The sequence below is a fragment of the Leopardus geoffroyi genome, chromosome C1, assembly GCF_018350155.1.
Source record: "Leopardus geoffroyi isolate Oge1 chromosome C1, O.geoffroyi_Oge1_pat1.0, whole genome shotgun sequence".
Classification (NCBI taxonomy): Eukaryota; Metazoa; Chordata; class Mammalia; order Carnivora; family Felidae; genus Leopardus; species Leopardus geoffroyi.
This window is the reverse complement of record NC_059328.1, coordinates 122030703-122055695: the sequence shown is the minus strand read 5'-3', so window position 1 is coordinate 122055695 and position 24993 is coordinate 122030703. Positions and strand designations below refer to the sequence as shown.

Here is a 24993-nt window from a genome sequence, read left to right as displayed (position 1 = left end):
TTATTCCTGAAGTGTTCAGAACAACTTCATAGAGTGGATGTGTTTACTTTGTTCCTCTTCTATATGAAGATTATAACAAAGCTTTCATTGAAGTAGAAAAGATTTTGATCTATTCCGGTTGCAGTTCAGATAATTTGTGGCTTGCCTCAGTGAGAAATAAACATGACTGCACTATTATTTATGGATGTTTTGGCAATGTGGATAAAGTTAATCTACTTTGTTAATGAGTTAGAGGTCAGTGGTTAGATAAATGTAAGTTATACCTAAGTTTATACACAGACACAATCTTAGTAAACAGTTTGAATTCCTTTCCCTCAAAAAAAAAGTTTTTAAAGTTTTTATTTATTTTTGAGAGAGAGAGAGAGAAAGAGGGAGCATGAGAAGGGGAGGGGCAGAGAGAGAGGGAGACACAGAATCTGAAGCAGGTTCCAGGCTCCAAGCTGTCAGCACAGTGCCTGATGCGGGGCTCGAACCCACTAAATGCAAGATCATGACCAGAGCTGAAGTCGGATGCTTAACCGACTGAGCCACCCAGGCTCCCCCACCTCAATTTTTTTAAATAGTTTACAAAAAAGGTCTTTTAAGAATCCTCTAAGATTATGATATTGACACATATATATGCTATGAAAATCTTAGAATTCGAAGCTGAATTAACTCATTTAAAATCAAACACAGTCTCCTCACCTCACACATCACACTGTAAATAAATTTGTATATATAGGTATTTCTAATTCCTTTTAACATTGAAAAATATTTAATTTTCTTTTGAATATTGCAATCAAAGCACATGTATGGATTTGTAGTATTTTAAGAATAATGTATAAGAATTCTTATATTATTTATTATATTCTTAATGTTTAATATTAGTCTCCAATGTCATTTTAATAGCTGTTCAACATTCTGCTAAATAGGTTTAGTATACTCTATTTAAATGAATCAATTTTAATCAGCATTAAAGTTACTCTAATTTTGATATGAGAAATTACTCAGAGGTAAACATTCATATGCATAAGTATTTATTTATGATTATTACCACAAAAATATATTTTAAGATATCAGAGATATGTAGGCAAAGTGTATGTGTACATACGTTTTTAAGTTTTGCTATGGAGTGGCAAATTGGCTCTCCAAAAATAGTGTAATCACTTAGAGTCTAAATAGTAATGCATATACCAACATTGATGATTTTTTACACTCTTTCTTCCTTGACCTGCTGCCAGTGAGGAGGAATGATGAGAACAGAGTTTGACAGCCAACCAGCAGGATGAGCACCCTTTGATGCTTAGCTATATTTGAGAGCTTCCTCACTGACTGAAAATGTATTTATCTGTATGAAGTATCTCACTAAATGAAGTTAGTAATTTTCTCCAAACATTTTGCTCTCTTTGACAATGAGTAGGTAGATGGAAACTATTAATTGGAGACTAGGCTATAAAATTAGCCTTTCAGGCTATTTTCGTTAAGAGGGTGATGGTTGTCATTACACATATTTTAGTATTCATTTTTCTCATTTACAAAGGCATTCCTTACTAATTTCAAAAAATAAAACTAGAAAGAATTTATGTTTCCCTCCTTTTAGACAAGATTATAATTTTATGTTAACTATAGAATTTCATAGTTTAAGTTCTAATTATAAAGCATACTTTTCCCATAATGCTACATAATTTTGAGAAACAGTTCTTTAGAAGATTAATATTTAGTTGACTGGATGTAGATAGTTAACCAGTATAATTCAGTGTTTAATTCAGTGGCAGTTTGTTGTAACTATATCTGTCACTATACAAAAAGCTAGTTTATATTATGGATCCTTTATTTAGTTTTGATTAACAGACTTGGAGTTCCTGCATCAAAAGTAAGATATTTGTAAACTCATATATATATGTATACACACACATATAAACTCATACATATACACATATATGTGTGTGTGTGTGTGTGTGTATATATATGTATATAAATTTATTTCTAGATTACTTTCCATATGAATATGTGATAACAGAATTTCTCTACTTTCATAAGTTACCTTAAAGATAATATGAATAAAAATAAAAACTGGCTTTTCTAAAAATCTATAAAGTAATTGCTCTTTTGAGTAAAATATACACTGTGCAGTATTAATATCAGTTTATGTGGTTCTTGAGTCAAACAATGATGCAAAACTTCTTTCCCTCAGAACATTAGACTTGCAATTGCTTCACAAGTTTTCTCCTACCTCTCTCTCCACAGCAATCCTCATATAGACCTTTAACTTCTGAATTGCCTTGTCTGGAACTCTAATATCCTGCATTTGCTGTAATGCAGGCTGCAGTTAAGTAAAAAGGTTTTTGCCAAAGACATGGCTACCTTTTTTCTCTCAGATATGGAGTAAGCAGAGTTTCAATCATGCTAAGTGGTTCAGATTCATAAATGAAAGGAACTGCCCTGTCATCTTCCTAAATTGTGTTAAATGAAAAATTATATATGTTGGTGAATCCATTCTCTTTCTCTACGCAGCAATACAAAGTTTTGCTCATGAGAGCTGATGATTTCACTTGGAACAATTTTAAATGCCATTATTCATTACAAAAACTGTAGAAAATGGCATGCCCCCAATTCACAATTCTATCACCTAATCAACCCAATAATTTTTTTTTTCATTAAATTTCACTGCTGTATCTGATTAGGACATTGTCTGAAAACAATTAGCTCACCTCGTGTGATAAATAGTAAATTATAGCATGCTATTTTAGGCACTATATCACTTATTTAGAAACTGTAGAAATTAAACAGAATTTAATATAAGAAATTTGAATGAACAGTGTGTAATCAGGCAAAAAGCACATATATTATGAAATTTTCACTGATACCAATCTTCCAAATTTTTAAATAGAAATACAAGATTAATATTTAACTTTTCTAAGTAAGAGAAAATCTATACCAATTTGAAGAGAGGTAATCTGATTTCTAATGGTGTCTAATACCTTATTCTCAAATTTTATTTGGCAATAAAAACACTTGATCTGCATCCTAGATTTCCATCCCACTAATGAATGAAAATCATTAGTTGTATCGCCATTTAGTCTAAAATTAAAAGTGAAATATGAGTTTAAAGTACATTGCCATGTTGCCCTTGTCAAAAGTCCACTATGCTTTCATATTTATCATCATTTTTTGTATTCTACCAAGTTAATATAATAGAGACCATGGTTGCATGGAAAGAATTATTACTGCGCAGTGAGAATGATTCTTCTTTCCTCTTTGTTCAGTTATCTTAGCTGTGATTGTCTTTGGAAAGTGGACTGAAAACTAACTGAGATACAGACACCCTTCGGGAAGATTAGTCAAGTTCCTTGATATTTATTTTGAACTCACTGTATGAGCCATATACCATAGTTTGATTTGATTTAGGATTATTTACCTCCAGTCCAGATCAAATGCAATATGCCCGCTGATGCAATATAATCTGATATGCAGTAGTGGAGAATAGTTGAGTCTTAACGACTATAACTGTAGAACTATAAAAGACAGGCTATGCTCTTATATGTGAAATGAAGTTGCACTTATTCCTCAGCCCAGATTTGCCCTCGTGGATATAAAGTGAGCAAAGCGATTACAGATGCTTGAAGTGAAATCTAAAAATTGTGAGGTTGGGGCGCCTGGGTGGCGCAGTCGGTTAAGCGTCCGACTTCAGCCAGGTCACGATCTCGCGGTCCGTGAGGTCGAGCCCCGCGTCAGGGTCTGGGCTGATGGCTCAGAGCCTGGAGCCTGTTTCCGATTCTGTGTCTCCCTCTCTCTCTGCCCCTCCCCCGTTCATGCTCTGTCTCTCTCTGTCCCAAAAATAAACGTTGAAAAAAATAAATAAATAAAAATAAAAATTGTGAGGTTGTTGTTAAGGCTTCCAACAAGAAAACTTTTGGTCCTAAGTTAGAAGAAAAATATTTTTATGCTGGATGCATCATTGAAATGAATAATGTGTAATTTTTAATATTGGGTACACTGTGTTCAGACATTGTCTCAAAGCATTGAGTTTTGCTCATGATAACTTGCACTTTTTAATTTTTTTTAAGTATTTTTTTAAGTTTATTAGCTTGAGAGAGAGAGAAAGAGAGAGTGTGAGCAGAGGAGGGGCAGAGAGAGAGGGAGAGAGAGAGAGTCCCAAGCAGGCTCTACACTGTCAGTGCAGAGCCCCATTTAGGGCTCAAACTCACGAACCATGGGATCATGACCTGAACTGAAATCAAGAGTCAAACTTAATTGTTTGCTTAACCGACTGAGCCAGCCGGGCTCCCCACTCATGATCACGTTTAATGTGGACACTCTTCTATCCTTGGATACATACCTACAAATAACAAAATTTTCTGAAAAAAATGGAGAAAATATAATCAAGCTAGAAATCTTGAAACCAAGGCATCTCTAGATATGTTCAAATAATAGAGCACAATTTCTGTACCTTTCAATGTTTTGAGATATTGTTCATCTTAAAATTGGGCACCAAAGATGCACTAAAACCTTAAGCTGTTAGTATTCTGTCCTTGGCTCATTCAAAGCAACGTCTGATCATGACTACTGGAATCCAAAGTTATAATCAAGAAATCATAGGTTTGGGGTGTCTGGCTGGTTCAGTTGGTTAAGTATTCTTCTCTTGGATTTTTGTTCAGGTCATGATCGAATAGTTCGTGAGTTCAAGCCCTGCATGGGACTCTGCACTCACAACGCAGAGCCTTCTTGGGATTCTCTGTTTCCTTTCTCTCTGACCCTCCCCTACTCATGGCTTTCTTTCACTCTCTCTTTCAAAAAATAAATCAACCTAAAAAAAAGTGTAAGTTACACAAAGGAGGCAGAACTGCATATTTAAACTGTATTTTAAAATACTATTAACTTTATGCCAGCAAATTTGAGAACCTAAATGAAATAAATAAATTCTAAAAAAAAAAAACAAACATATTTAAGAAACAATGTGATTGTCCCATAATATTAAGGAAATGGAACAGCATTTTAAAACAGTGTTTTCAGGGGCGCCTGGGTGACTCAGGTTAAGGGTCTAATTTCAGCTCAGGGCATGATCTCGCAGTTCGTGAATTCGAGCCCCATGTCCGGCTCTGTGCTGACAGCTCAGAGCCTGGAGCCTGCTTCAGATTGTCTGTCTCCCTCTCTCTCTCTGCCCCTCCCCTGCTCACACTCTGTATCTCTTTCTCTCTCTCTCTCAAAAATAAATGAACATTAAAAAAAAATTAAACATTTTCACATCAAGTACAGGTGGTTTTGAAAACTGGGGTCTACCAAAATTCAAGATGCACTTAAAATGTATAGAAATATATTCAAAAAGGAGAAAAAGATGGAATATTTTTTGATAAATTCAATGATACAGATATCATCTTATAACCAAAATCAAATGAAGACAGTATGGGAAAGGACAGTTACAGGTCACTTAAGAACTTCTAAACCAAGTAGTGGCAAACTGAATTCTTCAATGGATTTAAAAAAATACTGTTATTTTTCACAGAAGAATGCTGTTTGCTTAAAATTTAAATATCTGTGATATAATTCACTTCATTTTCATCTACATGAAAAAATATAATAATCTTAATAGATGCAGAAACAGCCTCCAATAAATTCCACAAATCCATGTTCAAAAACCTTACAAATTTAGGAACAAAAACAATTTCTTTATGCTGATAAAGGCATTCACCAAAAGCTTAGGTTATGTAGCATAGTCTATACTGTGGAACATTGTTACATTCCTTTTAAAATTCAACATTGAAACTTTGTATATTGACAGATGGTAAGTAGACTTAACCTGGGGATCACTTCTTAATGTGTGCAATATTGAAGCACTATGATGTACACCTGAAATTATAAGATATTTTATGTCAATTAAACCTAAAGCAAAAATAAATGAAATTAAAAAAAATAAAAGCACTGAGACAAGGAATCACAGTGAAGTACCTTGAATATGCACAAAACCAAGTATGATTTTTTTTTAATACCACCTAAGAAAGAAAGAAAGAAACAAGCTTGACAGACCCATCTCTTGGAATATTGTGGTGAAGGGAAAGGTAGAAACTAGAAACTGGTGATAGAAATTAAGGACCCCCCAGGGAAAAAATGTATATCTATATATATACACATATATATTAGCTACATACACACACACACACACACACATATACATATAGGCTGTCAGAAAACGCGTATCTACTCCTAATGGTGCTACCTTGGGGTGCTTGAGAAACAAGTTCTTAGGGTACTAGAGATAGCATTCCTTAGGGATGCAGCTCCTTAGGGTACTAGTAATAGAAGTTTAGTGGCTCACCTAATCTTTCACCACTATTAGGCATCTATATCCTAGGAAATTCAAGATTTTCATAAAGAAGAAAATATGGCTGGCAGTAGACATGCAGTTACTATGTGAGGTAAACAGAAAGTGAGAATAAAAAAAAATATTTAATAGATAAAGCTACCCCTCTCCCAAAATCAACTATGAAGTAGAAGGATCCAGTAGTATAATACTCCCCAAATAACTAAGTATCACTAAATAAGCACTTGTAGATATGAAATTATCAAATGTGAAATTCAAAACTCAGAAAAGCCTTCATAAAGTATAAAGAAAAGTTGTAACCCAAAAAGTAACAGATTTCAGGAAGAATATTGAAAAAAAAATAGTACAAAATCGTAAGAAACTAATGGAAAGATGACCAAGGGTAAATAAATATTGCCAAAAATATACTAGTGGTTATCAGGAAGAGAGATAAAAATAAGTAAATAAATGAAATAAAGTAGAGAGGATCAGAAGTAGCTAAGACAGGAAAATAATATGCAACTGATATTTAATTGGGTTTCTTAAAGGAGAGAAGCAGAAGACTGGAAGAAAGGCAACATTAAAACTATAATCCAGGGGCACCTGGGTAGCTCATTCAGTTGAGCCTCTGACTTTGGCTCAGGTCATCAACTTTGGGGTCCGTGAGTTCCAGCCTCGTGTCAGGCTTTGTTCTGACAGCTGAGAGCCTGGAGCCTGCTTCAAGATTCTGTGTCTCCCGGGGCACCTGGGTGGCTCAGTCACTTGAGTGTCTGACTTCAGCTCATGTCATGAGATCACAGCTTGTGAGTCCAAGCCCTGTGTTGGGCTCTGTGCTGACAGCTCGGAGCCTGGAGCCTGCTTCGGATTCTGTGTCTCCCTCACTTTCTGTCCCTAACCCACTCACATTCTGTCTCTGTCTCTCTCAACAATAAATAAATACTAAAAAAAAAAAAAAAAAAAAGATTCTGTGTCTCCCTCTCCCTCTCTCTGTTCCTTCCCCACTCGCACTCTCTCTCTCAAAAATAAATAAAGATTAAAGAAAATTAAAAACCATAATCCACAACAAATCAGAACAACAGAAATGGTCAAGAAACAAAAGATAACTGTGAGAGGGATAAGAACATTATTGAAGTTGTTAATATAATGATAACATGTAAAACTAAAATAAAAACCTAGCACTGGATTTAAAAACATTTTTAAAAATTACTAAAAGACTTCCTACAAAAAAACTCATTAAATATGACATCCATAATGAATATATAAAATATGATGGAGGTTTTTAAAATAGTTTTATAAAAGAGGTTTATAAAACAGTTATACCCAATAAATGTAATTTGGCTTAATTTATGTACTACAATTAAAAAAAGTTTTTCATATTGCTTCTTGAAATTCATGCAATTCAATCTTTTTGCAAAATACACATTTAAGAAAAAAGGATTTAGAAAGGGTAAATCCTAATGCTAGACAAGAGAATTTTCATGCTGCAAAGCATTAAGAAGACCAAAAGAAGATACTTTATAATGTTCAAGGGTGCAAATCACAAAGAAAGTATATTAGTTAAAAATGTATCCACATCTTGGATAGTATAGTCACCACCTTCATAAAGTAGATATGCACAAAAAGTACTTGATATGTGGAAACTTCTTTTACCTTCCTCAATCCAAAGTGAATTATATGATGTTCATATACATATATATATACACACACATATATATATGCATATATATATGTTCATATATACACATATATATTGTTATATATAATATATTGTGTTTTTATATTTTATTATATTAACTATATTATTACATATAATATAGATTTTATTTTATAAATATAAATATATAAATATAATATATAATTTTGAACACATCCAAATGAAGAAATCCTTTTTAAGTGTATAGGGAACACTGACAAAAATTGAACATACATTAGTTATTTTAAAAGCTCAATAAGTTCTATAAATTGAAAATTACATGAAAGCATGCTGTGATTACAATGTAATACGCCTAGAAATCAAGAATATATTCCTAACAAGTTTTCTGTCTAGAAACATTTTTAAAGTAAATCCAATTAAACAATTCCTTTGAAAAGTTCAAATTTGCAAAGTTATAAAACAGTAATAATAATAATAAGAATGAAAACACCTTTCAGAATCAGATGTCAGAAAAAAATCATAGCTCTAAAAACCTATAAAAACTAAAATGGAAGTATGAAATTAAATGAGTTTAATTTCAGGTAGCAAATTATCAGCAAAATCCAACATAAGTCAGAACGATGAAAATAAATTTGAAGCAGAAATGAGGTACATTATACAGTATATAGAAAGATGTAGAACAAATTTTTAAAAAGTAATGTTTTCTCCTTGAAAACACACACACACATAGACACACACACACACACACACACACACACACACACGCACACACAAAACATAAGCTGGCCCAATCAAGGAAAAAGGAGAAAGAAAACACATATAATTGGAAATGGCTGGTGGGAAATAACAGAGGACATTTCAGTAGATTTTGAGACAGTATTTTGTAGAACTCTATGTCAACTAATTTGAAAATGTACGTGAAATGAACAATTTCATGAGGAAATACATTTAGCCAAAACTGCCCCAAGAGACACAGACAGCTCACATTGACTCATGACAGAGAAGAAATGTAATGTCATTAAAGAACTGCACCACAAAGGAGCACCAGGGCCCACCTGATTTTATAAGAGAACCAGACATTCAAGGGTAATGCCAACACAGTTTGAACTGTTCTACAGCATAGGCTTTCTTTATAGTTGCTATAAAAGCCTTTTGCAAAATTTCATACCAATTCCTGATTAAAAAAAAAAAAATTAAAAGGACACCTGGGTGGCTCTGTCAGTTAAGTGTCCAACTTTGGCTCAGGTCATGATGTCATGGTTCATGAGTTCAAGCCCTGCATTGGGCTCCCTGCTGACAGTGTGGAGCCTGCTTGGGATTCTCTTTCTCCCTCTCTCTCTGCCCCTCCCCACTCCCTCCCTCTCTCTCTCTCTCTCTCCAAAATAAATATTTAAAAAATTAAAAATACAGGAATTGGAGGATAATTTCTTAATGTGATAAAACCTATATGCCTCAGTCCATAATCCAACAAAGTGGCATTCCCATTAAGCTCAGAAAGAAGGAAGGATGCACAGTATCTCCACATTTTTGTTTTGGACGTATTTGTGTAAATCAGATGAAAATAAACAACTAGCCATAAGATTTGAAAAGTATTCAGTGAGATAGGATAGATATTTAGCATATGGAAATGAACAGTTGTTCCTATATGCTAACAATAACCATTTAGAGTGTATGGAATAGGAAGCCATTCACAATAGCAACAAAATATAAAATATTTAGTGACATAAGAAAATGAAATGTATTTGAGATATATATAAAATATATAAATATGCAAAATGTACAAAACCTGTATGAGGACAATGTTAAAACATTCCTGAAAGACATAAAGTAGACTTGAACAAATGGGAAAATATCCCTGCTCTGTGATAAAATGAAGATCGTAAAGAGGTGAGTATTAATTATAAATTTTATATTATCCCAATAAGAAATTCTAACAAGTTTTATATGTTTGAATGAGATATGCTTATTTTTAGGTTCATTTAGAAAAATAAGTATGCAGTAATATCTGAGGAAATACCAAAAAAAAAGTAAGGGCTGAATTCTAAATAATATGGATGTTAAAAAATCTATAACTAGAAATGTGTGGTTTTAGGACATGAATTAACAGAGATTAAAGGAACAGAATATACAGTATAGAAAAAGACATATATATATATATATATATATATATATATATATATATAACAAATATAAGACGTGTGTGTGTATATATATATATACACATATATATACTATATGTGTGTGTGTGTATATATATACATATATATACATATATATACATGTATCCATATATATACATACATATACATATACATACATATACATATATATACATATACATATATATATATATATATAATAGAGATGGAACTTCAAAGTACTGGAAAAATAAATTTTTTTAATAAAATAGTTTTGGAAAAATTGAATATCATAAGGAAAAAGAAAAGTAGTTACATACTACCACCATAATTCTAAAATGATCAGAAATCTAACTTTGAGAAATAAAACCTTACATGTACCAGGAGAAAACATCAATAAATTATTTGTAATCTTAGTTTGAAGAAAGCCTTTATACTATGCACCAATAGCCAAAGACAATATAAAAATACGATGGTAAATTTTATTACATAAAGATTAGAAGAATATTTTTGGTCTTTCATCCATTTTGAATTTATTTTTGTGTATGGTGTAAGAAAGTGGTCTAGCTTCATTCTTTTGCATGTTGCTGTCTAGTCCTCCCAGCACCATTTGCTAAAGAGACTGTCTTTTTTCCTCTGGATACCCTTTCTTGCTTTGTCAAAGATTAGTTGTCCTTACATTTGTGAGTCCAATTCTGGGTTCTCTATTCTATTCCATTAGTTTGTATGTCTGTTTTTGTCCCAATACTATACCAGCTTGATGACTGCAGCTTTGTAGTATAGGCTAAAATCTGGGATTGGGATGCCTCCAGCTTTGGTTTTCTTTTTCAACACTACTTTGGTTATTCTGGGTCTTTTGTGGTTCCATACAAATTTTAGGATTGTGGTTCCATTACAAATTCTAGCTCTGAGAAGAATGCTGGTGCTATATTGATAGGGATTGCATTGTATGTGTAGATTGCTTTGGGTAATATGACATTTTAACAATATTTGTTCTTCCAACCCATGAGGATGGAATGCTTTTTCCATTTCTTTGTATCTTCTTTAATTTCCTTCATAAGCTTTCTACAGTTTTCAGCATACAGATCTTTTACCTCTTTGGTTAGGTTTATTCCTAGGTTATTTTATGGTTCTTGGTGCAATTGTAAAGAGGATCTTCTGTCGCTGCATTATTAGTGTACAGAAATGCAACAAATTTCTGCACGTTGACTCAATATCCTGCTACTTGGCTGAATTCAAAGACCTAAATATGAGCCAGGAAACCATCAAAATCCTAGAGGAGAAAACAGGCAACAGCCTCTTTGACCTCAGCCACAGCAATTTCTTACTTGACATGTCTCCAAAGGCAAGGGAAATAAAAGCAAAAATGAACTCTTGGGACCTCATCAAGATACAAAACTTCTGCACAGCAAAGGAAACAATCAACCAAACTAAAAGGCAAGCAACAGAATAGAAAATATTTGCAAATTACATACCAGTTAAGGATTAGTATCCAAAATCTATAAAGAACTTACCAAACTCAACACCCCCCCAAAAAAAAAAACAAATAACCCAGTGAAGAAATGGGCAGAAAACATGAAGAGACACTTTTCCAAAGAAGACATCCAGATGGCTAACAGACACATGAAAAGATGCTCAACATTGCTCATCATCAGAGAAATAAATATCAAAACCACACTGAAATACCCCATCACAGCAGTCAGAGTGGCTGAAATTAACAACTCAGGAAACAATAGATGTTGGTGAGGATGTGAAGAAAGGGGAACACTCCTGCACTGTTGGTAGGAATGCAAACTGGTGCAGCCACTCTGGAAAACAGTGTGGAGGTTCCTCAAAAAATTAAAAAAATTATTACCCTGTGACCCAGCAATAGCACTACTAGGAATTTATCCAAAGGAAACAGGAGTGCTGATTCATAGGAGCACATGTACCCCAATGTTTATACCAACACTTTCAACAATAGCTAAATTATGGAAAGAGCCCAAATGTCCATCAACTGATGAATGGATAAAGAAGATGTGGTTTATATATACAATAGAATACTACTCGGTGATGAAAAAGAATGAAATCCTGCCATTTGCAACAACGTGGATGGAACTGGAGTGTATTATGTTAAGTTAAATAAATCAGTCAGAGAAAGATATCATATGTTTCCACTCATGTGGAATTTGAGAAACTTAACAGAAGACCATGGGGGAAGGGGGAAGAGAAGGGGGAAAAACAGTTACAGAGAGGGAGGGAGGCAAACCACAAGAGACTCTTAAATACAGAGAACAGACTGAGGGTTGATGGGGGTTGAGGGTCGAGGGGACAGGCGGGGAGGGAAAATGGGTGATGGGCACTGAGGAGGGCACTTGCTGGGATGAGCACCAGGTGTTGTATATGGGTTACGAATCACAGGAATCTACTCCTGAAGCCAAGAGAGACTATGCTGTATATACACTGTATGTTAGCTAACTTGACATTATATAAAAGATACATATATTGGAAAAATAGTACCATAACCAATGTCAAGATAAAACAACAATCCAGAACATACCTGCAGCTTATAGCTCACATAATGAATATAAAGACAAAGAGAACTGTTGAAAAATGAAGACCAAAACACAAAAGAAATCTGATAATAAAAACAAACATTAGCAGAGATTCAGATAATGATTGACTCTCATTTATAATTGTGCAAATGACACATTATATATGTTATATTATACATATATGCATATATATGAAGTTCAACTTTTTTCCTAAGAGAAATGCAAAATGAAATTACACCAGTATACCTGTGACAAGTTGGGTTTCACAGGAAGCCAAGTGAAGAGAAGATTAGCCTGCAGGACCATTTTCACTCAGGACATCAATAACTTTGGAAAGTTACACAAGGAAGCAAAATTGGCCAGAAAAATGTGGGCTGCAGGGCCATCTGAATGAAGGTCTCTTCTAGACTGAGGTGGCTCTCAGAGAAGTCCCAAGTGAGAGCAATAGGGTTGGGCTTGTATCCTTCAGTACTGATCAGTCCCATTGGATGTGGACTGCCCTTGAACAGAGGTCTAATCTTGGATGAGACATTGTCTTCAGTCCCGGCAACCCTCAGAGAAGAAGACTGACAGTTGAGCACTTTCTTCCAACAGCCCTTCTAGGTGCTGCCAAGGTCCTTCCTTCCAGAGAGGGTTCCCATTGGCATGTCCTAGTGTCTACTATACCACCATTTCTCCCCTATCGGATTGGCAAAATTCAAACACTGAACAACGTACTCTGCAACATGCCCATGAGAAAATAAGTACCTTATACATTGCTGGTAGATGTGCAAGATGATACTTCCCTTATGGAGGAGCATACCCTGACAATATTTCCCTACACATTAAATCACAAGCATATGTACAGAGTTAACCACTGTGGCATCATTTGAGATGTGCATCTTAGGAGGCTCATTATAGTATATCCACGCTTTGGAGAACTATGTAGGAATAAAAAGGATGGAAGAAGATCTATAACAAGAAAACATGCCCTGTGTTCTCTGATTTATCTCTAGCTTATATGTGTATGTGTATCTGGGTTTACATTTATAGTTATGAAATATTAATGTTTCACTTATAAAACATTTCCCCCCAGAAAAGGATAAACAAAGACCTAATAACTTTTTTGTATGTGATGAGAATGGCATGAAACCAAGACTTCTTGCAGGGATGCTCCCTCTGTCTGTCTGTCTGTCTGTCTGTCTCTGTCTCTCTCTTGTAATTTTAGTTTGAAGATATATATATATATATATATATATATATATATATATATACACATACACACACACACACACACACAAATACACTATATGTTTGAACTATCTACATATTTTTAAAATAATATTGGGGCACCTGGATGACCCAGTCAGTTAAGCATCTGACTTCGGCTTAGGTCATGATGTCATGGTTTGTGAGTTTGAATCCCACAGCAGGGTCTCTTCTCTCAATGCAGAGTCTGCTTTGGATCCTCTCTCTCCTTCTCTCTCTGCCCTTCCTCTGCTCACACTCTTGCTTTCTCTCTCAAAAATAAAACAAACCTTAAGAAAATAAAAAGAGGGGCGCCTGGTTGGTGGCTCAGTTGGTTGAGCCTCCGATTTCAGCTCAGGTCATGATCTCGCAGTCTGCGAGTTCGAGCCCCACATCAGGCTCTGTGCTGACAGCTCAGAGCCTGGAGCCTGCTTCTGATTCTGTGTCTCCCTCCCTCTCTCTCTCTGCCCCTCCCCCACTCATGTTCTGTCTCTCTCTCTCAGAAATAAACATTAAAAAATTTAAAAAAAAAAAGAAAAGAAAACGAATATTAAATAGAAAACATGAGGACACCAAAGCTATGTTGAAATACTAAGAGAAGCAAATGCACCTGAATGTAAATCAAACGGATATGGATTTTACTTAAAGATAATACTAAGAACACATACACACACATGCACACAGAGAGAGAACATAGGGATATCTCTCTAGCTAGCCATCTATCTCTTCTGAAAAGGCCCACAACTAATAACATTAGAGTAGCAATTAGCACACATAACCCCAGATCTTTATATCTAAATACTGTAACCCAGTAGAAAAAACTCATTGGAGAAATGACTGATTACAGTTAGGAGGTAGGGGAAGTAAAAGGATCTCAGAACATGTGATTGTGCAGAAAACAAGGAAGTGCTCAAAGACCAATGTAATCATTTCTAAAGAATAGAGGTGTTGGTTTGAAGGAGTTCCCAATAACCAAGTTGTGACAATTTTAACATCATAAAGAATAACAATCATAGAATGTAATATATTACATTAAACATGGTTAAGTATGTAGTGATATGAACAGGAGGGAGAGCAAGGATGAGAGTGAACACAGGCAAGGGGAAATAGTTTTATTCACAGAAGAATGCTACCTGATAAATACAAAAGTGATATTAGAATTAGAAAATCACTTTGAAATGATAATTTATTCAGGGAAAGGTCATGAATGGATGCTAAACCTATGAAGTGAAAAGTTAATGGAGAAGAAGATGCTCACATAATGTGCAAGTATCATCCCACTTTTAATTAAAAGGCAAAATGTATTTTTCAATGCATATGTCACAGTTACCATATAAACAGCATTGTCATGAGTGGGAAGATGTGTAATGGTATTCTTCCTAATATGAAGCAGAAGAGGTATCCAATATCACCTGTGTAATATTCTTGCCAAAAATATTTAGCCTAAATTAAAGCATAAGAAAACAATCAGACAAATCCAAAATGCTGGACATTCTATAAGACCATTGGACCAAGAGTCTAAAAAATGGTTAATATTATAGAAATAAAAAAAGATAAATGTTTTTCTTTAAGAGAGATTAAAGAGATGATAACCCAATATATGTAAATATTTATTAAGACATCTATTTTATCTAAATATATAAATGTACATATTTATATGTCTAAACGTAATATATCTATATATCTATATATCTATATATATATATATATATATAATATAGACACACACATATATATGGTTACTTGGGGCTGTTGTGGAAATTAGGGTATAGACTGTATGTTTAGATGATATTAACATAAATATTCATATGTGTTATTTGCTTACAAGTAGAAATCGTCTTAATCTTGAGAGATGTATATTGAAGTATTTAGGCAAAAATATCCTGATGTTTGCAACTTACTTTTAAATGATTCAGCAAACAACGAAAGAGGGAGGGCAAATATTCAACGTGTTGATATAAGATGGTGAATCCAGATAATGATCTCATGGGTGTTTATGTAGTATTCACTCAACCTTTCTGTAGGCTTGAACATTTTCTCAATAAAAAGAAAACAAATGTGGTAACATTTCATACTCATTAGATTGACCAAAAATTAAATAATCTGATGAAATTAACTGCCAGTAAGGAAGTGGCAAGGATGAGAAGCAATGGGAACTCACATTGCTAGTAGACTGTAAGTAGGGGCAACTTTGGAAAATACTTTGTCACTATCTAGTTAAGTAGAAGACATGTTTACTAATGACCAATCCCACTTCTTGGCGCTTGTCTCAAGAAAATCCTGCCATGTGCATCATGAGACCTTGATAAAACTGTTCATAGGCAACTTGTTTTTAAGAACTAAAATTTGGAAATGCTCAAATGTCAATAAAACATAAATTATGCTATATTCACATAAAATACGACATAGTGGTGGAAACCAACTATGGCTGCAAACATCAACATAAATTAATCTCAGAAATAAATTCTTGTGTGAAAATAGCAAACCATAACATGATGCAATGGTGTAAAGGTTAAAAGTATACGATAGCGTTTATTTACAATAAAATTTGTTGTGAAATGTTTCACCTAAAGCTGTCCAAACTGTAGTTGTCGGCCATTTAGATGAGCATTACCAAAGTCCTGTGTCTTTACTAAATGCCAAGATGACATCCTGTGTCAAAGTGTTGCACAGGCGATCATCACCAAGAGGTGTCTTCTAATGCTTTTCCCACAGTAATGGAGAAAAGGCACTCTCCTACCCGGATCAATGTTTACATGAATGTGTGAGCATTCTCGAGAATGAAAACAAGAAACTGAGTGTTAGCTGCGAATTGCAGAATTAAAAGTGATACAGGTAGTTGGTATTTTTGTGTTGACCAGAAAGATGCTGTTTAAATAAAAAAAAGAGAATCAATATTTTCTATTTCTTTGCAGAGTAAAAGTGAGCAAATTACCGTGCGGCATCTGACATCAGGAAACTGGGAAGTGATAAAGATCTTGGCATACGATGAAACTACTCAAAAAATGTGAGCATTTTGGTTCTCTAGTCAGGTTGGTAGTCACATTGTCAAACGCAATCTTTCGGCCAGATTGATGTTTTGCTTACCGTGGTCCTAGTCCAGACACCTCAGGCATGGAAACAGCAACATTCTCTTTAAAGACTCTCCCTACCCTTCACCCAGAGAGACACTTGCACACACACATTTACACAGATACGTACACACTTAGACTGAGAGAGATCACGGAGAAGTGTGATATGATGATATTTTAAGAACAAAAAGATGTGTTTCCCAAACGGATCAAAGTTCGGTGGTTGAATGAGAGAACAGGCCGGAGCTCGAAGATTCAAGTGAAAACTCAGCGGGGCAAAAATTGATCTGTGCCTGATGTGTGTGTTTTCTCTTTCCTGGGCAGTTACTTTCTGAGCACTGAGTCTTCGCCCAGAGGGAGGCAGCTGTACAGGTAAGCCAGGTGCAAAGATTTGGCTGCACAGGTTGATTTCTCAGTGGCCATCTACACACCTTAAGGATAGGATGGAAAACTCTGCAGTTTCATTTTTGACATGACGGAACCTCATGCTCTTGGTCCAGTCTCTCACATCTGGACCTTTGCAAGCCTGAACGTTGGGACCTGACGTGAAGACCATCCAGCTGCTCCTTTTGTAATTTTTTTCCTCACCTGCTTTTACAGTTTCAAAGTGTCTTTTTTTTTTTTTTAAGGCTTGCATTTCTCAACTACCCACCTCATGGGAGTTTACGTATTTTCCTAAGTGGACTTTTCTTCCGCTACGCCTCATTTTGAATTTTCAGTGCATTTATATTGTACACTGGTAATTTATTCCCAAAGTAAAACCATTGTGAACACTTAGAAGAGTAGATCAAGGGGAAGTTTTTCTCCCCTGCCCCCACGATGTGCAAAACCTGGTAAGATTATTATCTGAGCCAGTAACACTCACTGCTTAGTAAAATAAAGCATTAGATGGGGAATGTTCTCATCTGCCCAATTTTCCCAGATGGAAAGTTATATTCATAAAAGATGCTTAAGGTCATACCTATTTAGTATTAAAATGTCTCCTCACTCAGAAAGCTTTCACCAGGACCTCATAAGAATGACTTTTATTTTTGTCTGGCAAGCAACTTATTAATTCTAGACTTTATATACACTTTCAAATTTCCATTTCACAGATTCATTTTTAAAGTGTCAAAACTGCCATGGCATATTCTCAGTGGAAATTCATCATGTTTGAAGAAGTGTCACCACTGATTCTTACTCAGTAGCCTAGACTTTGCTTTGAGAGTAAAAATGCATGTTTAAAGCACCCTAAACTTCCTCTAATACACTGTACACTCTTATTTATGCATAAATTGCTTTCATCTGAAGCATCTATTTTTATCACCTCTCTCAATAGGTGATTTTTGGATTCTTTGTTTTATGGGGTTTTTGTTTTGTGTTTCTCTTGAGTCTGAAACCCATAGTCTCAATTCTAATGACTTCCAAGGGAAGGACAGCTGTTTATTTAAAGAGACTGATGCTAGTGTTGGTTTAGAGATCTTGATGAACGTAGTGGTCACTTTGTGCTTTTTGGTGACCTGAAGCTTATCTTGAAGCATATACTCCGGTTGATGCTGGCAGTTGTGAACAATTTAAGGTTGTGGAACTAGTATATCTAAGTGTTATTTCTCTCATTTTATGAAACTCTTAAAGAAAAATCACAGTGTCAAAAGATTAGACTAGGCCCATTTCAGCCAATGGAACTATCTCAATCTCTCTTCCCAATATGATTAGCCTAAAATGTGATCTGAATCAAAATGACTTCTTAGATTTGTGTGCTTGTCTTTGTTCTCTAGTGACTGAGGCAGCAGTCTATCTATGAACTGTACTAGTGGAGCAGGCCATGTTATAAAGGAAATATAGTACCAATAAATTTCCCCTTAAGTAGTTCAGCAAATGCCAGTTGGCTTAACTGTAAGATAACGTTACTGTTTAACTCAGAAAACTCAATCACTGTCTTACCCAGGTCATAAAAATAATCATTGGCTGACTAAATTTATGGGATGAGATATACCCGTGAAGAATCACAGATGCTGCCATAGTCAGTGTTAGAATGAATGTTGTCTCAAAATGTGCATTTCTTTATTTCAATAGATTATCATAATTTAGACTATGATCTAAGTAATGATAAATACTAACATAAATCTCTGAGGAACTTGAATCTGAAAAGTTATATGAAGGAGGAGAGAGGGAAAGGGTTTAAATCCTAGTTATGTCATTTCACTAGGCACACATTCTTCTCTGTGGAGAGTGCTGCACAACATTGTGACTATAATTAAAGACACTGAATTTTATACTTAAAAATGATTAAAATGGAAAGTGCTATGGTGTAGGTGTATTTGAATGTATATACACACATAGAGCAATTTCAAAGAGAAAAAATAAGGTATGATTACCTTGCAAGTTATCGTAAGGGTGAAATGGCCTAATGTATTAAGTGCTTCTTGTGTGTATTGATCGGTTAGGCCAGTAAACGAAAATTTGGATTCTAATGAGCTCAGAATGTTTCAAATGTGAAATTTTGAGTTCATGAACGATACTTAACATCTATTCTCAATGGCTTCTGGTGCCCACGCCAATATTCCTGTACCCATCCCCGTGTCTACAGCATACTGCACATCAAAATGACTATCATTCATTTACAAATGTATATCCAGAATCATGTTTCAGTATTTTCTCCAAGTATAAGATGAAGCTTCACCAGCATTTCCAACTGTCAGAATAATCTATGATACATCTCTCTTTATAAAATATTCTACATAGGAAATTTCACCTTGGGTAAATATCTCCATCCCTCTGACCTTACGCATCAATGTAAAATAAAGAGATGATGACTTGTCTCTTTACCTACCTCCCTGATGTCTCAAAGTATGCATGATCATGAAGATTATATTATCACACAAAACATAATTTTCCTTTACCAAAAATTTCAGGGCAAGTGTTAAGTGCCAGTATTTCCCATATATCTATTTAGTGGGAAAATTTGACAGATAACCAAATTCTAATGTTTAGAATTCTGAATTCAGGAAATCATGAGATTGATTCTTTGTGTGACTTGTGAAAACTTTCATTAGTTCTTTCAACTAATATTTATTGATGGTGACTTTATTCTAGTCTCTGTGGGCACTTCCTTTTAAAACTTTACAAAGAAATATCTATGGAGAAAAGGCAGATAAGAATAAGTTATATTGATTCCTGTGGAAATCAGTTCCTTTATTTTAGAAGCATGCATACATACTTTAATATACATATAAGCATACATGATTTTAATTTTATCACAGAGAAGAAAACTGTGTCTCTTAACATTAGTAATGGAAATTGACTTTGTGTTTATATGGTAAGTCCTAATTGACAAGGAGCCTCAATATAAGCAGTGCTGTAGCTCCTGAGTTTATGTTAATGTTTAAATATATGCCACATATTCACGTACCCGGAATGGTACCATCTAATTTTCTTTTTCTTTCCCCAGTGCTTCTACTGAAGGATTACTGAATCGTCAATGCATTTCATGTAATTTCATGAAAGAACAATGTACATATTTTGGTGCCAGTTTTAGTCCTATGAATCAACATTTCCTATTATTCTGTAAAGGTAATAAATTATTTTATTTGATCAGTATGTATTACCATCACAAGTAACTATTACTCTCTAGCTATATGATTTGATACTCTAAATTTGTTTGTAATAAATTATGAATTTACTGAGATAAAAATTGCATCTTCATGTAGAAAACATAATTGGAAGTCAACATTTACTCGTGACCACTAAGGGCTGTTTGAACGTAAACTGTTTAAAAAAGTGAACAAGCATATTTACATCAGCAAAGTCCTGCTACAGCAATAAACTAATTTACCTAGTCTTTAGGGAAAAAAAAAAAGACAGCCCTCTTATTGAAATATTGGCTTGGATGTTAAGAGGTTTAGGTTCTACAGAAATTTAACTGCCTGGGTCTAGCATCCTGAAGTTCAGAGAGATTACATTCACCCTAATTAGATCTATCAGGTAAAAATACTCTATAGTCTTATATAGGAGTATGGTATATCTATGTTATACTGATAAGAATCATTGCCCCTTAAAAAGATACTGTAATTCTCAAAGATCAGATGGGAGACATCTGTCCCTTATAATGTGATGGACTGAGTGTTCTTGCTTTAGCTGGTACCTGAAGCTGTCCTGTTTTTAAGACACCCTGAGGAATAAATCAACACTTGCTCTTTTTAGTTTTTTTTTTTTTTTCCTCTTGGTATCTGAAAACAAAGTAATCAAAAAAGTACTTGTTTGATGACATCAGGGAAAACCATTAGACCTCTAGTTATAGTTCTGCAGAGGAATAAAGCTTCAAGATAACATCTTACAGTTACACTGAATTAACTAGTATATCTGAAATATTTGGTGATTTCAGTTATTTTTTTCAATTAGTATATAATTAGAACCAAATTTTTATTCATCTTATGGATGAGATATTTCCATTCCAGAGTGTGCATCCTTTCTTTGTTGGCTGAGTGGAAACAAGTTAATTTTGGATGAACAAATGAGGGGTCATGAATCAGCATTCTGAGTATCACTGACTGTTCTATAAAAGAGTAGTGAAAGAGTAAGGAGCTTAAGATTGGGAACCGTGGAAATGTAGAAGTACAAGGGCATTTTGGAAAAGGGAAAATCTTAAAAATAATCTCTGCAAATGGTTTCTTTCCCCATATATTCTTTTTTTTAATAAAATAGCCATAGGTAGTGATTAAATGTAGTTATCTGGTTTCTGTTTCATTATGTTTTTAATACGAAATACTTCCATTTGGAAAAAATAACACTGTCATGAATTGTTACTCATATCTTTAAAATATTTATACAAATTTTTAATTTATACATAATTTTAATATGTATGTTTTTAAAATCCAGGCCCAGGCATCCCAATGGTCAGTCTCCATAGCACGGAAAACCCAGCGAGTAAGTACACAAACAGGACAATGTGGAAGAGTCATGGTGGGCACTGGTATGAGGTATTATATATTCTGAGTGTCATAGTCTTATAGAACCTTTTTCAAAGGTGTTTCCAGTATGGGGAAAGATGAGTAAGTACCATCAACTTGACCTTGTTTATGTTAGAGAAACAGTAAAGCAAGTGGTTTGAGCCATGTTACAGCTGGAATTGAATCTTGCATGCCTGAAATAGAATGTCTACTGTATCTAAATTGGTGAGGCCTGATTGAAGAGGCCCATTTAGGTACATTTCAGCCTACTAGCCCCTTAGTGCTCTGGTTCATGTTTTTCCTGGGCTTCATATAGATTATTCCTCCTTTTTGTGTACATTTGGGAAAAATATGAAAAATGTTACTTTTTATATCCATTTCCAGATATCCAGGGATTTCTAGTTTTATACATTCATATATTCTTTTATGTATTTAACTCTGCATCATCTATTGAGAATTTACTTTATCAAACAATAGGACAGAGGTTGGCTGGACCTTGCTTGTCCTATATGGTCAACGTGTTTAAGAAATGTAAATGCGTGCTTGATTGAAGTAATTTTCAAAATGAATAGCCAGATACTTCCTGCCTTCCTTTCTTCCATGTTTCTTTCCCTTCTTTAAATTTTATTTGATAAATACTCTTCTGGTCTAATGATTTACATTAGGCCACTAGGATCTAATAAATCCTATATTTATCAACTTATTTCTCAGAACACCCTCTGAGATAATTTTTTTATTATCCTCTTTTAAGGATGAGGAAACTTAGTCACAAGGAGGTTAAATAACTTGCCTAATTCATACTAATAGGTAGCAGAGCCAGGAATCATATGAGACGTCTGACTCCAGAGTAGGATTTGTAGTTGATGTAGGAGACTTAGAAAGGAGAATGAGTCACTATTGCTTGGTGTCAGGGGTTCATACTGGAAAAGGATCTAGGGTCCATGTTCCTTTAGAAATCCAGGGTAGGGTCCAATCAAAGGTGAGTGACAGGTGAATAATAGTTGTTCTTTCATGAATCATCAAAGGTAGGAGGTATTGATGCCAGTGTCGGCGGAGGTCTATTTGAAGCTAATGTCCTGGAACATGTTTGTTTGGGATCCAGTTCTTAGATGTTATCACGTGGTAAGGACCTAGGACAAAACCCAGAGAATGATTAGCTTTTTTGCTTCCCCTTAAAGTGGGAACATGGCTTCTTTGGCATGTTCAGAGGCAAAATATAAAAATGTGGTCTAGCAGAAAAAAACAGCAGAGACCTAGCCTCTCTAAAATGGATTCCCCTCAGTTTTCCTACTTCATAATCACAACTATAAGATGGAAACCTATTATGCTTTTGTCTTTCACACCTTGTATTTAAGAAGGAGTCTTACTTAGATGCCTTGACATAATGGAGATGCAGGCATTAGACTAATGTTGAAAGACAATATTATTTTTAGAGAACAGAGGAAGACCGTTTATGCTCTTCAAATACCAACATATGGAGATTTCCTCCCTGTTCTAGAAAAAGACACAATTGCTTAGTTTGTAATGGAGTTTTGTGTGGTTGGGAATAGGTGAACATATCATTTAGTTTCTAGTTATCAGTATACATTTTAAAGAGGTTATGGTAAGCAAATTAATCTGTTCAGTATTAACGCTAATGTCAATGATAATAAAACAGAATATTTGATAAAATAGAGGCTTGCATTTTACAAATTATGAGTTCATTACATACCTTTTGTGAGATCTGAGACAAATTAGCATCTCATAGGATCAATTTCCTTGTAGGCAAATTAGCAAATGAATTTTTCAGGAAGATGAGATATATTTGCAACATAGGATGCACTGAATATGTATTATATTGCATATTCTACCAAAATGATTTTCTACAAATTTCCAATCTGACTTTAACAATGTTTTCTAGTAATATCTACTGCAAACAATGAAACATTTTTGCTATGAGTGAAATAAGCCAATTATGATTATCTCAGGGTCAAAAAAACCAAAAAGGGGCACGTGGAGTAGTCAGGTGCTTAATTTTCTTTTTAAAAGACATGTATTGAGATAAAACACATTCAATATCAAGTAAATTTTGGGGTTAATGGATTTTGTATTAATCTTTGTTACACTAATGAACTAATCATAATTCATTTGGGGCCACATGAAGTAAAATAGGATATGAAAAGAAAAATGAAAATAACAAACATGAAAACCTTTAAACCTAATAGTTATCAAAGAAATGCAGAGTGAAACACTGTCATATAATTTTCCAACAAAACTAATAACATCAAAAACTTACATTGCTAATAAGGATATACTCTCATAACTTGCCGGAGGAAATATAAATTATAGCAATCTCTTGGAAAAAATAAGTCACAAGCCTTAAATGTTCTATATCTATTTACCTGGTATTTTTTCTCTTAATGGTTTATACTGAGGAAATCATGCTAAGTAGAGAAAATCTAACAGCATTATTGATGATAGAGCATTATTGATGATAGTGGGGGAAAAACAAATAATAAAAGAAGGGGATTTGTAAATAAACTTTAATTAAATATTAGCGCCCTGAATATTTTCCGATTGTCCTCCCAGAACCACTGGATCTCAGTTTCTTTCCCCTTTGGTTTCTGCCTCAGAAGTTATCTATATGGATGACTTAGGTTCTGTTCCATTTGGCTGCCAGTTAGTTTCAGCTAAAGTGAATCTCCTGGATTACTGAAGAGAGGGAGAAAAGAGGTTTTGGGAATATCTATTCTTCCATCCCTATCTATCCCTGTGGAGTTACCCCAGGTTGCCACAACTCCTAGCTGGAGGTCACATTGGATTCACACAACCATCACTGCTCTCTGCCCTTGACCTGCAAGCATAGCCACTAAGCCCTGGGTTACTGTCCCTTATGAACTCCTGTCCATTGTCCATATATTTGTAAACAGTTTTTCATTAAAATGTTATCAAATTATTCTAAGTCAACATCGGTTTCCTATTAGGATTAAAAATAAAAATGTTTACAAAAGACAATTCTAAAACTGTTTGAAATGCATCTAAAATTGTAAGAAAATAATACAAATGTTAAAATTCTTGGATTTGCTTAGCAGCCTTCCAGGTGACCTTTATTCTTTCTTCTTGAGTATTCCCTAACACTCTGCAATGAACATGTATTGCATACATATACATACATATATATATGT

The 24993-nt window shown here is 34.4% G+C and overlaps 1 protein-coding gene and 1 long non-coding RNA gene across 4 annotated transcripts in view; one reads left to right on the top strand and one right to left on the bottom strand.

The window, feature by feature from the left end:
• DPP10 (dipeptidyl peptidase like 10) overlaps nucleotides 1-24993 on the top strand; it is a 1361034-nt gene that overhangs the window by 1280213 nt on the left and 55828 nt on the right. For all 3 annotated transcript variants that reach the window (XM_045479564.1, XM_045479563.1, XM_045479565.1), the window contains exons 14-17: nucleotides 16746-16837; nucleotides 17226-17273; nucleotides 20332-20453; nucleotides 21759-21806. In XM_045479564.1, coding sequence (XP_045335520.1) covers nucleotides 16746-16837; nucleotides 17226-17273; nucleotides 20332-20453; nucleotides 21759-21806 — 310 coding nt within the window. The remainder of the gene's footprint in view (nucleotides 1-16745; nucleotides 16838-17225; nucleotides 17274-20331; nucleotides 20454-21758; nucleotides 21807-24993) is intronic.
• LOC123598831 overlaps nucleotides 22548-24993 on the bottom strand; it is a 66172-nt gene continuing 63726 nt past the window's right edge. Inside the window, exon 2 of the long non-coding RNA XR_006712813.1 lies at nucleotides 22548-22959. This is a non-coding gene — a long non-coding RNA (uncharacterized LOC123598831). The remainder of the gene's footprint in view (nucleotides 22960-24993) is intronic.